This window comes from Colossoma macropomum, unplaced genomic scaffold, assembly GCF_904425465.1.
Source record: "Colossoma macropomum unplaced genomic scaffold, Colossoma_macropomum, whole genome shotgun sequence".
Lineage (NCBI taxonomy): Eukaryota > Metazoa > Chordata > Actinopteri > Characiformes > Serrasalmidae > Colossoma > Colossoma macropomum.
In genome coordinates this window covers 9,562,197-9,576,883 of record NW_023494784.1, presented here as the reverse complement: position 1 = coordinate 9,576,883, position 14,687 = coordinate 9,562,197, and the positions used below count along the sequence as shown (strand labels likewise).

Below are 14,687 nucleotides of genomic sequence, written 5' to 3'. Positions count from 1 at the left end.
TATCTACCCATCTACCAACATGAGTGTGCAAAAGGTTCATGTTAAACTGTTACCTTTAGCACAGCAACAACAATCTGTGTGTCCCCGGCCTGCACAGCCACCGTACTCAGCGCCGTAGTGGATGGCTGACCTCCTGGGTCACCTTCGCTGGACATTGTCCTCACGTCCAACAACCAGTTGAGTCAAATAGTTCTGAAAGTGGTGTACTCCAGGATTTTGCTGTCCTCCACAGCGCTCTCACTCTCTGTTCCTCTCTCCAGAGCTCCACAAACGTTCCAGCAGGCGTCCAAACCCAAACACACTGGGGGTGGGCACAAGCCTATTAAAGCAACAGTGCTGCCCACATCAGCAGCAACAAAGTGACCCCGTCCTGCAGATTCTGTCCCAGATCCTGTGCAGCAGAGGCAGTGTCCCCGCTCCACTCTCCTCCAGCAGGCTGGACTGAATGAGAAATGTGCTGCTAACAGAGCAGAGCAGAGCACAGTGGGGTAAAAATAGAAATATCCACTGCATTTATCACAGAGCACTCAAAGCCATTTGACACACCCCTAGTTTGGTGGCTTTGGTCCCTCTGAACTCCCCCCTCCCCCGTCTGCTGCCTGTTGCACTGAGCGTCCACTGAATGATTTGTTTTTTCTTCCCTCCCCTAGAGTGAGCCAGGATAAGGTCTAGACTGGCCTAGACTCTAGAACATCAACTGTAAAGGACAGAAAGTAGAGGTTTTAAAGGGCCTTTTAACCCCATAAACTGCAGGCTTGTTATTCAATTACAAATCTTAAGTTTTATTACTCTGTAACTACTAGAAATTCAATATCTACTATGAATAATTCAGTATCAACAACCAATTATTCAGTAACAATAATAAATTATTCAGTATCTACTATGCATAATTCAGTATCAACAACAAATTATTCAGTAACAACAATAAATCATTCGGTATCTACAATGAATTATTCAGTATCAACAAATTATTTAGTATCTACTGTGAATTATTCAGTATCTATGAATTATTCAGCATCTATCGTGAATTATTCAGTATCTACTGTGAATTATTCAGTATCTACTGTGAATTACTCAGTATCTACTGCAAATTATTCAGTATCTGCTATCAATTATTTTGTATCTATTGTGAATTATTCAGTATCTACTGCAAATTATTCAGTATCTGCTATCAATTATTTTGTATCTATTGTGAATTATTCAGTATCTGCTATGAATTATTCAGTATCTACTGTGAATTATTCAGTGTCTACTGTGAATTATTACGTATCTTCTATGAATTATTCAGTATCTACTGTGAATTATTCAGTATCTACTGTGAATTATTCAGTATTTTCTGTGAGTTATTCAGTATCTACTGTGTATTATTCAGTTTCTACTGTGAATTATTTTGTATCTACTGTGAATTATTCAGTCACTTCTATATATTGTTCAGTAGTTACTTAGTATCTACTATAAATCGTTTATTAACTATTATGGGCTATTCACAACCTACTATGATTTGTTCAGTCTCTACATTAAATTATGCTGTATCTACAATTTAGAAAATACAATTAACTGTTCAGTATTTACACTCTTAGAAAAAAGGTACTATACTATACTTTCAGATTTTGCCGACAACATCAAAGGTACATCTTCAGGACCTTTAGTCAGGAAATATCTCATATTCCATTGCAGTTATGTTTTATGTTGCACTTTCACCTTGGCGAGTCAACGCAGTATATCTCTAAAACTTATTTAAGGTACATAATTGGACCTCAAGGATCACATTGTACCTTAGAGCATGTGTCAGGCTCCAGTCCTTGTTGGTAAAACACCGCAGACTAACTAGCAAGGCCTTCCTGAAGTGAACTTTAAGCGTTAGATGAAGCTGAATGCTAATATCCACAGTTTGAGATACCTGCCTTAGAGGGTACATTTTCATTGTATGAACACTGGGGGACAAAACTGTATCTGTACAGTAACCTTTTAACAGTTACATTCATACAAACACATTCTTAACAATGGCATTAATATATTTCTTAACACATAAAAGCAGTCATTTTTGTTAAGGTATCAATTACAGCTACATAACAAGACATTAAAGGACCCATATCACAGAAAACCAAATTTCTCCTGCTTCTTCTGAAATAAAGGAGTAACATATAAGTGCTATATAAATACTGGTAAAGTTTCAAAACATACCATTCACTCTCCAGTTTATACAGTCTATATATGGAAAATCAGCTTCAAAAACAGCCCGTTTTGAATTCACTGTTTCTGTGATGTGACCAACTCATTTACATATATCAGCCTACAGCAGTTTAGCCCCGCCCACTCACATTGAAGTGTTTCAGCTCTGAGTGCTTCTCAACCAATCAGAACAGAGTTCATTTACATATCAGTCTTCAAAGCATGGTAACAAAAACAGCCTGCAAGGCATAAAGGGAGGTTAGAAAATGTAAATGTCGTGTAAAAATGAAATAAGACCATTTTTGGGACATAAAACCACACAAATGTTGTATATGGACCTTATAACGAAATAATGTTATAAAAATACAAGACAAGATGCAGGATGTGAGCCTTTTAACGACAAAATAATGACAGCAAAGACAAAATAAAATAATAGTGACAAAAATAACAATGGTAAGGCAACAAAAAGAAAAGAGAAAACAAATACAATTGATTTGTTTTGTTCTCTGATGAGTTTTATTCAAATTAATCGATCCATGTTCTGCTAATGATGCAAATGTTCATAGTGAGGCTGGACAAGCTTTACAGAATACTGACAAAAATTACATTCAACCTCAAGAGAAACTGCAGCACAATGTTAGGAGAGTTTTTTTTGCTGTGTAATTGAGGTTTTTAGAGATAACTATCTGACAGGCTAAGCTAAAAGCTTACCCACTTCAGCTGTTTTAGTGCCAGATTAATTCTGTTGAGTGTATAAAGGGCTGTAAGCAGCAGTAGTCACTGTCCCAGTAAAACAGAGCGTCTTTCCCTGACCACAGCACAATGAGAGGAAAGAGGTCAGGCAGAGCTGCTGATACTGAGCAGATGAGGGAAACACAGCAAAACCCCCAGCTTCCTCTGATCTCCCCCCGATACCAAGCACACGCTGCACTGAGATGCTCTTGTTACAGGAGAAAAACACACATCGTTCTGCTAAATTACACAAATTTCCATTCTGAAAACAGGAGCAGGTTCTGTCAGTGTTCAGCGCAGGAAACGTGATGAGCTGTTTGGAAAAATAAGTGAGAGTAAAAACAGAAAACAGATGATTCAGGCATATTTATATTTGATTTTAAAGGGTCCGTATCATGGATAACTTAACGGCTCTCGGTTTTTTTAAATGAGTCTGATGTAGGATATTAACACTGTTGAAGTTTCAAATTGTACGGTCAATATATTCCACATGTGAGGATTAACCTGCAAAAAAAAAAGTTTTAATTCTTTGTTTTTTGTGATGTCATAAAAACCAACACATTTACACATCTCTGCCTATTTCGCCTACAGCAGTTTGGCTCCGCCCACTCAGACCGCTTTCTGAATGAGACACAATCACAACAGAAGTCACTCAAGGGAGGCTGGAAAATGGCCATTATGGGCATTATGAGCATAAAGAAAACCCCACAAACTTTATAACTGGACTGCACAGGACAAAGCAAATACAATAAAAATGCACACACTTAAAAAAAAAAAAAAGACGGTTCTTCAAGGGTTCTTTAGTGAAGATAATGGTTCTATACAGAACCATGAACGCTCAAAGAACCCTTTTCACAATTAAAGGATTCTTAACGTTGCGAAAGTGTTCTTTAGATTGATGGAGGATGTGCTGTAGATGGTTCTATATAGAACCATTTTAAAAAGGGTTCAATTTAGCACCCAAAAAGCGTTCTTCAATTGTTACAACGTCAACCTTATAACAATTGAGGAACGCTTTTGGTGCTAAAAAGAAGCCTTTTCAAAGAGGTTCTATACAGAACCATTTTCTTTACTAAAGAAGTCTTGAAGAACCGTCTTTAAGTGTGTAGAATATGGGCCCTCATAAGGTATGAGGTGATATTCTATGATCTTTTGTGATTATAGTATTATATCTAAGACCTTTTTCAATGTTCCCATTTAAAACCTATTCAAAGATGAAGAGCTCTACTATGAAGAAGTCAGAAAAGCTCCAGCAATTGCACTGCAACAATCCCATCACTACATCAGGTCACAAGCAAAAAACAAAGCATATAAGCCACCAAAAAAGACAGACAGACAGACAGACAGACAGACAGACAGACAGATAGATAGACAGATACACTACACTGCTGCAGTACCAGCCTCTACTCTTCTGGGAAGACTTCACACTAGATCAGCGTTCGGCAACACGCAGCTCCACAGCAGAATCAGATTTGTAGGTAAAAATAAAATAATCCTCCTTTACAGTAAAATAAAGCTCTGCTGATCGTTCAACACAGTTTAACAATAAATGGTCTTAAACTCTGGAGTTAATGTAGAACTGCTAATTCACCCTTTAACCCTGAAGGTTGGCGCACAGACTGCTGGTCACCATAGCAACACAGACAACAATCTCGCCTAGCTAGTAGCTAACGAAACGGCAAAGAAGAAGATTTGAGATGAACATCGATAATTTGGAGATGAATGACTTATTTGCGTTTATAATCACTCCAGCTGGTTTCCTGATACGTTTAATCTGCAACGAGAAACTGTCGAACACTGAAAAGGTCAAGAGGCTGAAGTCAGTTTCTCATTCTCCAGCTTCTTGGTCAAACATTCAAATTCAAAAATTCAAACAAGAAGCTGGCGAATGAGAAGCAACTTCAGCCTCGTAAAAAGTCGAACACTGAGAGACATTTTACAAGAAACTGTTCTACTTTTGAGGAAAAATTTCCTGCCAGAGATGCGAGAAAAGCAGCTATAGTTGAGCTAAAGCTTAAAGCAGAGCAAAGTAAATCTGTCTTCGTTTATACTATATTATTTTGTCTATACTAGAACATCATCACAAACTGACTGATCTACAGCCGAAATGGTAAAATGGACATAAAATGTTGTGGTGGTTTGATTTTTGAAAGGACAAAATGGCTCTTTCTTAACATTTGGGTTGCCGACCCCTGGTCTAGATGTTGGAACATTGCTGTGAGGATTTGATTGAGCATAAGTGAGGTCAGACATTGATGTTGGATAGTGGGTTCTGGATCAAACGGCCATTTCCACCTCTGTTCAATTGAACAGGGTGTTTTTGTTATTGCAGCTTTAAGACTAAGATTATGTAAATGACCTCTGTTCATATTGGCTGCCCTATACTAAGCATTCCAGGCTAAAATATACAGAACATTTCATTCTGTACACGTCTGTCCATCTGTCTGTGAAGCTACAGTCCAGGACTTTGGTGTAACCGTGTATGCTAAATGATCAGTTTCAGTCCCAGAGCAGTAACATTTGAAAGACTATATTTTATCACTTGAGAAATGTATCTAAAATAAGACATGCTAACCCGGCAAGATGCTCAGAAATTACTTCATAACTGCCAGATTAGACTACTGAAATGTGGTACTGGCTGGTTGCCCTGCTGTCTCTCTAAATAGGCTCCAACTAGCCTGTGTGCTTATCAGGAGAAGCACGTCTGAGGATATTACCCCAGCCATATCCAGTCTACACTGGCTTTCTGTTAGTGGTTAAAAGGTTCTGCGTCAGGCCAGAGCTTTACCGTCAAAGCCACTTCAGAGAAATAAGCCTGGGAAAAGCGGCCCAAACCTGTCACTGGTCCTGCATCAAACAAACAAAGAGACTCCGCTCCCAAGAACAACCACAGCAGTATCTACTCTCATCTCTCTAGCCCTTCACCTTCACACTCACACAAACTGTCACTGGTTTCATCAGTTTGTGTTGAAGCTTGTTTGCAGTCAAATATTCATGTTTTACAACACAAAAAGTGGCTATTTGTGTTGCATTTCTCTGTTAGGTTGCTGTGTTTGTTTTATATATAAAGGATCCAACAGTCAAAGTTTTGTAGACCTGTATTTAGTGTCACAAACTACCTTTTTAAACAAAAAAACTCCACATGAATAGGAACATAATTCACACATCAGTCATGCATTATTGTTCCTCGGATTAAACAAATCAGTTCTGCTTACTGATCCAAACTGCTCAGAATGAGCTCGTGTGTTTGCTCGGGAAAAAACATCCAACAGTGAAGGAAGCTTCATACATATTTTAGACAGTGATAGGAAAACAATAGCACACATAAAGCTCAGGTTCTACCTCTTGCCGCTAATACAGAGGTCACATTCACAGCATTTAAAGTGGCTTTCTTTTTTTTGTAATTCTGGTCCGGTATCAGGCTCGTCAGGTTTGTGAGTTTAACAGTCTTTCAGCTTTTCTGCACACTCTTCAGCTACACATCGCTGTTGTCAGAAGAAAACCTCGTATCTCCACTTTGGATGTTTTTCAGTTTTTGACAAATGCCTGTTGCCCTTTTCACTGTATGTAAAATTCATGATGATTGGACTTAAAATGGCTTAAAATGAATGGGAAAAAAGTCTGGTTCCATTGACTTACATTAAAAGTAAAGTATGTTTTTCTATTGGGAGGCGTCTGTTCCAAACCCCAATTTCTAATACTCGCTTTTTTTGCATTTTTTTCACGTTTTTTAAGATCTTTTTGATTTTGTTTAAAGTGAAGTATATTAAATTAATTTCTCTCCCATATCTTCATGTCACTACCGAAACAGAGACTGTATCCCTGTCCCTCTGTGCAGCCAAGACTAGCTTTTCCACGGTGTTGCATGAGTGACTTTGAGAGAAAGCTTCCTCAGTTTTTCAACAAACAACAGAGCGTTTCAGACAGAGGGTGAATTGAGATGCACCGTATGAAAAAAATGTCATTTTGGAACACTGAAGCATAAAAAACTGTTCTAGTAGACCCAAAAAATAAAATTAAAAAGATAAAATGAGCGTAATAGGTCCTCTTTAATCAGCTTCCCCCACGCAGGAAGTAAAAAATAAAGGTGCCAGAAAACGTGGTTCTTTAGGGAAATAAAATGCCAAAATGCCGCCGAATGAACTTCCTTTTTTATCTGTTTTTTGTGTGTTTGTGTGAAGCTATTCATGGCTGTGACATCACATCTATATATCTATGCGCATTTTTTGCAAGTATGTTTCTAAATATGGACTATATGGGCTGATGTGAACTGTACATTTTGAAATATTGTTTACATAGTTTAGTTAAATGTTTACATAAATACAACAAAGTCTTGTTTTATAAAGGCATGATAGCATGATAACACTGTTAAAGGTCCAAAACGTACCAATTCACTACCCAAATCCATAGAGTCTATATGTCTAAGGAAGCCATGCTGAAAAACAGCCTGTTTTGTATTCATTGTTTCTGTGATGTCACAAATTTACACATATCCACCTATTCAGCCTATGGCAGTTTACCCCTGCCCATTCCTACTGAGGTGCAGGAGCGTTTCAGCTCTGAGTGCTTCCTGAACAAGGCACAATACAGTGCAGCCAATCAGAACAGAGCTCATTTACATACATCAGTCTAAAAGGCATAGTAGCAGAAACTAAGCTGAATTAATCCTGTTCAATTCAAAGGGATAAAGAGAGGCTGGAAAAATGATGTAAAAATGAATTACGACCATTATGACAATATAAAATCACATAAATGTTGTTAAGTGGCCTCAAGGGAAAAAATATAAGAAAATGGACCTTTAAATGATATTTGCATAATAATCCTGCCTATAACGACCCTACTGCCTTTTTCACAGCACATCATTAACTGACTGAAAACATTAAGGCCCATTCGACCATAAAAACAAACAAGCAATTCCTGCTGATGAATTTAATTTCCCTTTAAAATTCTTCCAAAACACAGCGCAGTGTTCACAGCATGACTCCCCCTGTCTAAAATATCCGCCGGTATGAGGGGCCATGGACCGCTGTAAACACGACCGGGAAGCTTCGCACACAAACACACCGCCTGCTTCGTCCATCCACAGGAACGGACGCGGCAGCTGCGGAGACCAGAGGACAGCTGAGAAAGTAGCCAGGCCCTGGACACTCCCGAAGGCCGCAGATAGTCTGGCCATCTGTCAGGGGTCCCTGATAAATCAGGAAAGTCACGGAGTGGCCCCCGCTAAATCACAGCCAGCTATTAATAGACACAGACACAGAATTTCAGCTCGTCACACATCAAGCACAAGTTCCAGCCACACTGATACAGCCATCACCCCGTCAGTCAGCGTGACTATGATTTCCGGCTATTCGCAGAAACATGGCTGTTAAAAATACCAGACAATTCTTCACCCATTATCATGTTTCTTTAGGACCAAATTTAGACAAAATATGAAAACAAATCGCCACGTGTTCAAAATCTCAGTCATTTTGCTGTACTCTTTAAATGTAATTACATACTTACACAATTAATCATACAGAACAACAAATTACATTTACAGTAAGTTTCAAAAAGACATAGAAGACAAAAATATACAGCCATGTACAAAAGCGTAAATGTTCAAATGATATGTTTTGTTGTTTTAACACATCCACATGAGGAACAAACATAAATATGACATTTTCTGCACATTTTAGTGCACGATTTCTGGAAAAACAAGTATAAAAATGAAATGTGCACTTTTGCACAGGCCACATTTCATGTTTTCCTTTTTTCCAGTATGTTAAATTTAGCAAATAAACAGTAATTGTGCATTAAAATGTGCAGACGTGTTCTTGGCAGAGGATGCGTTCACTTATTTTCTCGTAGAAAATCCACAAAATGTTATTTTACCAGAGGCGCCAAAACTTTTGTATATATCTGTGTTTATCAAATTCAAATCATCTTCTGTGAGTACACTGTGGATGCACCATTACTTAAAGCACACAGACCCACAGCCTGCTTCATTACAGAGACAGCATAATCAGTGGATTTACTGCAGTGCTCTACTGGTTCTGTCCAACTCGTCAAACCTCAGGAAAACTGAATATTATGGTGCATATTGTATATAAATGTTTTGAAGCATTGCAATATATTTTTGTCGTATCATCACTTCTAATAAAACATCTCCTTCTATTCACAAACTCAAATGTGGGATGGAGTGAAAGTTTAAAATGTGGCCTTTCTGCTTGTTTTAATCATTTCTGTGAGAGAAAATAACTTACAATAATTTATAATTACAGAAGGCTTTCATCACAGGCAGTAACTGACAGGGGAATTCCACAGATTTTTCAAATTTTCTGTATAATTCAATCGTTTAGATGTAAACAGTCATTCAGAGTGGTTTAATGTGAAATGCATTGTAGAGAAACTTTACAGTGGTGGTGATAGGAACCAGGGGGTCGGCATGACCACAACACAAATATAGACATTTTATTTACTGTCCAAAACAACCAGTGAACCTACATGTGTCTTCTGAGCTTTATATGGAATGTTGATGGAGGGAAAATAGCAGGAAATCTGGAAAAAAGTCTTATTCCCTTCATTCTCAACACCTGAATTTACCTCACCAAAAGGAAAACATTTTTAAAAATACATTTTAGGCCAAAACTTTCACAAAACTATCGTTAACCGTGTCTCAGACATCAGGCAGTGTATTCATAACCATTTCATTTACCAACTTTCTCTGAGTGAGTTTTAAGAGGCAATAAACTCAGACGTCTGGTTCCTATCACCACCACTGTGAACAATTCTGACTTGGTAATTTTCTCTACAACGGCACACCAAACCACTCTGAACGACTTTATTTACATCTTAACCATTTACTATGCAGAAATTTTGAAAAATCGGTGGAATTCTCCTAAGTAAAAAGGAGGAAATTACACAGATTAAAACTCACTGTTGGCAATATTTCTAATATTCTCCTCTATAAGATTGTTGCACTAATAATATTAGATGATCAAAATATCCCTAAACATGTTTTACTTACACAAAGTGATCTTATCAATGAAATACACTTACAGGCCTGGCAGGAAATATTACTTCCTAAACGGCATTAACTCCTGAAACAAGCAAATTAATGATCATTTCTCTTCATAAAAATGACTCAGTACAAGACAAAATATCTAGAAAAGGCAGGTTAGTCATTATATTCTTAAAGCAATTCCTTTGAGAACTCCAAAAAGGTAACTTTACAGAAGAAGTCAAAAACATCCTTAACTTCTACTGAAAGTTATTGGAGAAATGATTTTTTCCAAGTAATTCTGGACCATTTCTACTGGTCCATTCGTCATGAAATTTTGACACAACATAAAATGTAACTGGGTTTTTCAAATAATATAAAAAAAATGAAAAAAAAAAGTAAACACACAAGGTTTTGTCTCAACAATGACAACATACTGGCTACAACTAACTCACTTGCTATGATATTTTTTGCAGTGCATTTGTCTGAACACTTCAGCCTCTTTTCCTGCACGGTATGTGACCTGCATGTCAATAGTGGAGCTCACACTGTTATCACAGGCAGACTATTTCGGTCGTGTTATCCAGGGAGCTGCCGATAGATGTCAGAACAGCATGTTACTCAGCAGCTCTGCTTCCAGGAGTAAAGACAGTCGTCTATAAATAAGCCGAACAGTATGACTTTCTCGCTCTGAACTGACTCACTAGAGACTCTCACTGCAAAGTGCACTATAAAATATAGCAGGTATGAGTTTTCCTTACTTTCTAATAATAGTGTATAAACATGAATAGTGAGTAATAGTGAACACATCAAAACTATGAAATAATAGCTAGTTTTCTATTAACACTTTACTGCACGCATTGTGAAAGCAATAAATAAAAAAAAAAAAAAATCACTTTTCTCGCATGAAATGGTCCTTGATTTTTTTTGGACCTGATAATTCAATTAAAAGAAGTAACAAAAAAAATAAATGAATAAAGAATGTTTGCAAGGGTCCTTTTGGATTATGTTGCCTTGAGGTAACATTGTGCGACAATGGAAAGAATTGGTATTTCTGGAGCCGTGTTCCCTGAAGTAGTGAGACCTGGCTTGTAACTGGCTAAATTCATTCCACTGTCACACAACATATTTCAGCAAATTGTCATAAAAAATTGATAGCGAATGTTAAAAAAAATAAATGTGCCCACTAAAAAACAGAATGACCAAGTACATAATTTTTATTGACTTATTATTAACGCTTCCCTTTATTGTTAACCCTATCATTGTCTTTAAATAATGTATAACGTTCTTGTAAAGTGAGGAAAATGAGTTTGTTGGCCTGAGGCAACATTGTGCAACAGAGGGTTAAATAATGCACACTGTCACTGTAGAAACAAAACCTCCCGTCTCTAAAAAGCAGCTTTACAGATTCTTTTTTTTTTTTTACAGCTTGCACACTTGGAAAACAGCAAAAGTTGTGATGAGAGGAAAAACTATTTCATACTGTTCTAAAAAGAAGAAGGAAGACTTAGTAAAAGAACAAACGCTGCAGGGTGAGGTGAAGAGATTGGACCTTCTGGCCTCTCAGACTCCTACTGATCCAATTATTAAAGAACTAATTAAAACTAAATACGAACTTAATAATATACAACAAAAGAAGACCGAACAGGATATGCTTAAACTTAGACAACAGCAACTTGAATTTGGAAATAAAACTGGAAAAATTTTAGCAAATCAATTAAAACAGGAAACCGAGAAATCAATAATAACAGCAATCTCAGGTCCCTCTGGTAGGATCATTCAGGATCCCCTAGCTATCAATGATGTATTTAGGTCTTTTTACTCCAATCTCTATACTTCTGATAAGAAAGCCTCAATGGAAGAAACTGAAGCATTCCCGAGCAGCGTCTCCCTACCTACATTATCTACATCTGTATCAGAATCAATAGACAGACCTCTTTCCTCTGAAGAAATCACCAAAGCCCTCTTTCTAATGCCTAACCATACATCTCCAGGACCTGATGGCTACCCAGCAGAATTTTACAAACAATTCTGGCCTCTTATTTCACCGCTCAGACGATCTCAGAAATGTCTGAAAATACATCCATACCCTATCATATGAATACTGCTCTTATCACACTTATCTTAAAACCAAATAAAAAATCTACAGATTGCTCCAGCTACCGTCCCAGTTCACTGATCAATTCAGACATAAAAATCATAAGTAAAGCTTTATCAATCAGACTGGAATCGGTCATACCCACTCTCATAAACACAGATCAAACTGGGTTCATCAAAGGGAGACAGTCTTCAGAGAACACATGCAGGTTATTCAATCTAATTCATATGTATAACAGCGAAGAATCTCCATATATATCACCATGTATAATAGCATCTCTGGAAGCTGAAAAGGCGTTTGACAGGGTGGAGTGGTCCTTTCTCTTTGCTTCTCTTAAACACTTTGGATTTGGATTACCATTAACTCTAATTGGCCGGATATCAGCAGTTAAAATGAATATCCTCCCTAAAATCAATTGTCTCCCACCGTCAGGCTGGTTCTCCTCTCCTGACAATGCAGTGACTAAGTTCTATTGGAAACACCAAAAGCCTCGAATCAAGTTAGCTACCCTCGAGAAACCTAAACATCTTGGAGGACTTGGAGCCCCAAATTTCCACTACTACTTTCTATCACATCAATTGCTTTACATTAGACATTGGACAACTAGCTCAAACCAACCCTGGCAAGACATTGAGGAAAGTTTAATTCAAGAACTTGACATTAATAGTATTCCATTCATAGACAAAGCTATAAAAAAAAATAAAAAATATATATATATATATATATATATATATATATATATATATATATATATATATATAAATACAGTACAGTAAGTACCACCCTGAATGCTTGGTGGAATTCAAACAGAATTCTTAAATACAGCTGCTCTCCCTCCAGTCAAACCCCTCTGTGGAACAACCCCATGTTTTTAATAAATAACAAACCTTTTATATTCTCAGCCTGGAAACAGAGAGGAATAACCAGCCTGGCACAGTTGTTCTCTGGTGGCTTGCTCATGACCTTTGATGACATCAAAGAAAAATACAATATACCAGATAATTGTCACTATCAGTATATACAACTCAAAGATGTTCTAAAGAAAACAGTTGATAGTGGAAATCTCTGCAATCACACTCCTCCCCTCTACTTAAAGCTACACTCCCTCAAACCTCAGAAAATGTTATCACAAATATATAAACTTATAGCCTCAAAGGACAACACTATCTCTCTCCCAACTGAAAAATGGACCTCAGATATAAAAGAAACATGTAATGTCAACTGGCAAAATATATGCTGTGATATCTTCTCTATGTCCAGCAATTCAAAACTCCAGCTAATTCAATATAAAACCCTTCACAGAACATATATCACAGCCTCTAAACTACACCGTATGGGATTCATTCACAGTGATAAATGCCAACATTGTCCAGCTTTAACAGACGACTACTATCATGCTTTCTGGAATTGTCCCCCGACCCAGCAGTTTTGGTCAGAGGTCATGGACAGGCTATCAGAGATTTTGGGCCTTGTCATCCCTTTATGTCCCGTTATAGCGCTACTTAATGACCTTTCCTCACTTTCAGCACCCAATCACCTCAAATGCTTTATATTCATATCACTTACCATTGCCAAAAAAGTTATACTGCTGAACTGGAAGGACAGAACCAAAATTTCAATAAAGCATTGGCTTAACCTCCTCATGGATCACCAACTTCGAAAGACTCACAGCAAATTTTAAAAATAACACAAAATCAATCAAGGAAACCTGGTCACAATTTTTACAATATATTGAGAGCTGATTTCTCTCTCCAAACTCATCAGGGGAAGGTTAAAACTCCTACATAGGATTTGATAACTACCCACGTTATAATTACATAAAAAGGGGGGGGGCATTACTGCCTTGTTTACTGTTTTGTTAAGTGTCTGTGTTTGTCTGTCCTGTATGTCCAGTTTGTCATTATTATTATTATCATTTATTATTATTATAATAAATTAGTTTTTTTTTTCTCTGTTATTTCTGTTCATTGTTTCACTCAAAGCAGGGGGTGGGTGAGAGGGTGGAGGGGGGGGCGGTGTTTGGAGGGGTGTTGGGTGGTTGTGGTGCCACATCACCTTATATCTATATGATCATTAGTAAACGATGAGTCGTGACATTAATAGCGAAGTGAAAAAAAATAAAAAAAATAAAAATATATATATATATATATATATATATATACATACACACACACACACACACACACACACACACACACACACACACACATATACATATACATATACACATATATATATATATATATATATACACACATATATGTCCCCTGGAAAGGGGGGGTGGTGGTGTGGCCAAGGAATGTTGGCCCGGGAATTAAAAAAAAAAACAGCTTTACAGGAGAAGGAAAAAACATTACTTTCAATGTAAATTATGCAACATATTATTTTGGACCATTTCTGTTGGGCCATTCATTATAAAATTTTGAAATAATGTAAACAGCAGCTGGTGTTTTCAAATTATGCAACAATAATGATAAAATCACAAACAATCCCAAAACAGAGAGACTAGGTTTTGTTTCTAAACGCAACAATATGGTAATATACATTGTGTTAACCAAACTATCTGACATTTTAGATTATTTCAGAAAGTAGCTACAATGTTTTCATCATCACATTAAATTACACCACCAAATACTTTCCTGAGTTATCATTTCTGGAATGCTGCATGCTTCATTATAATAATAGACCATCTTTAGAGAGCCT

General features: G+C 37.1%; 1 protein-coding gene across 2 annotated transcripts in view; it reads right to left on the bottom strand.

Moving 5' to 3' along the window:
• The window catches only part of ccdc141 (coiled-coil domain containing 141), a 69,032-nt gene extending 68,458 nt beyond the window's left edge, over positions 1-574 (bottom strand). For both annotated transcript variants that reach the window (XM_036577439.1, XM_036577448.1), the window contains exon 1: positions 54-574. In XM_036577439.1, coding sequence (XP_036433332.1) covers positions 54-155 — 102 coding nt within the window. In that variant the 5' untranslated portion in view covers positions 156-574. The remainder of the gene's footprint in view (positions 1-53) is intronic.
• Between the last annotated feature and the right edge of the window lie 14,113 nt (positions 575-14,687).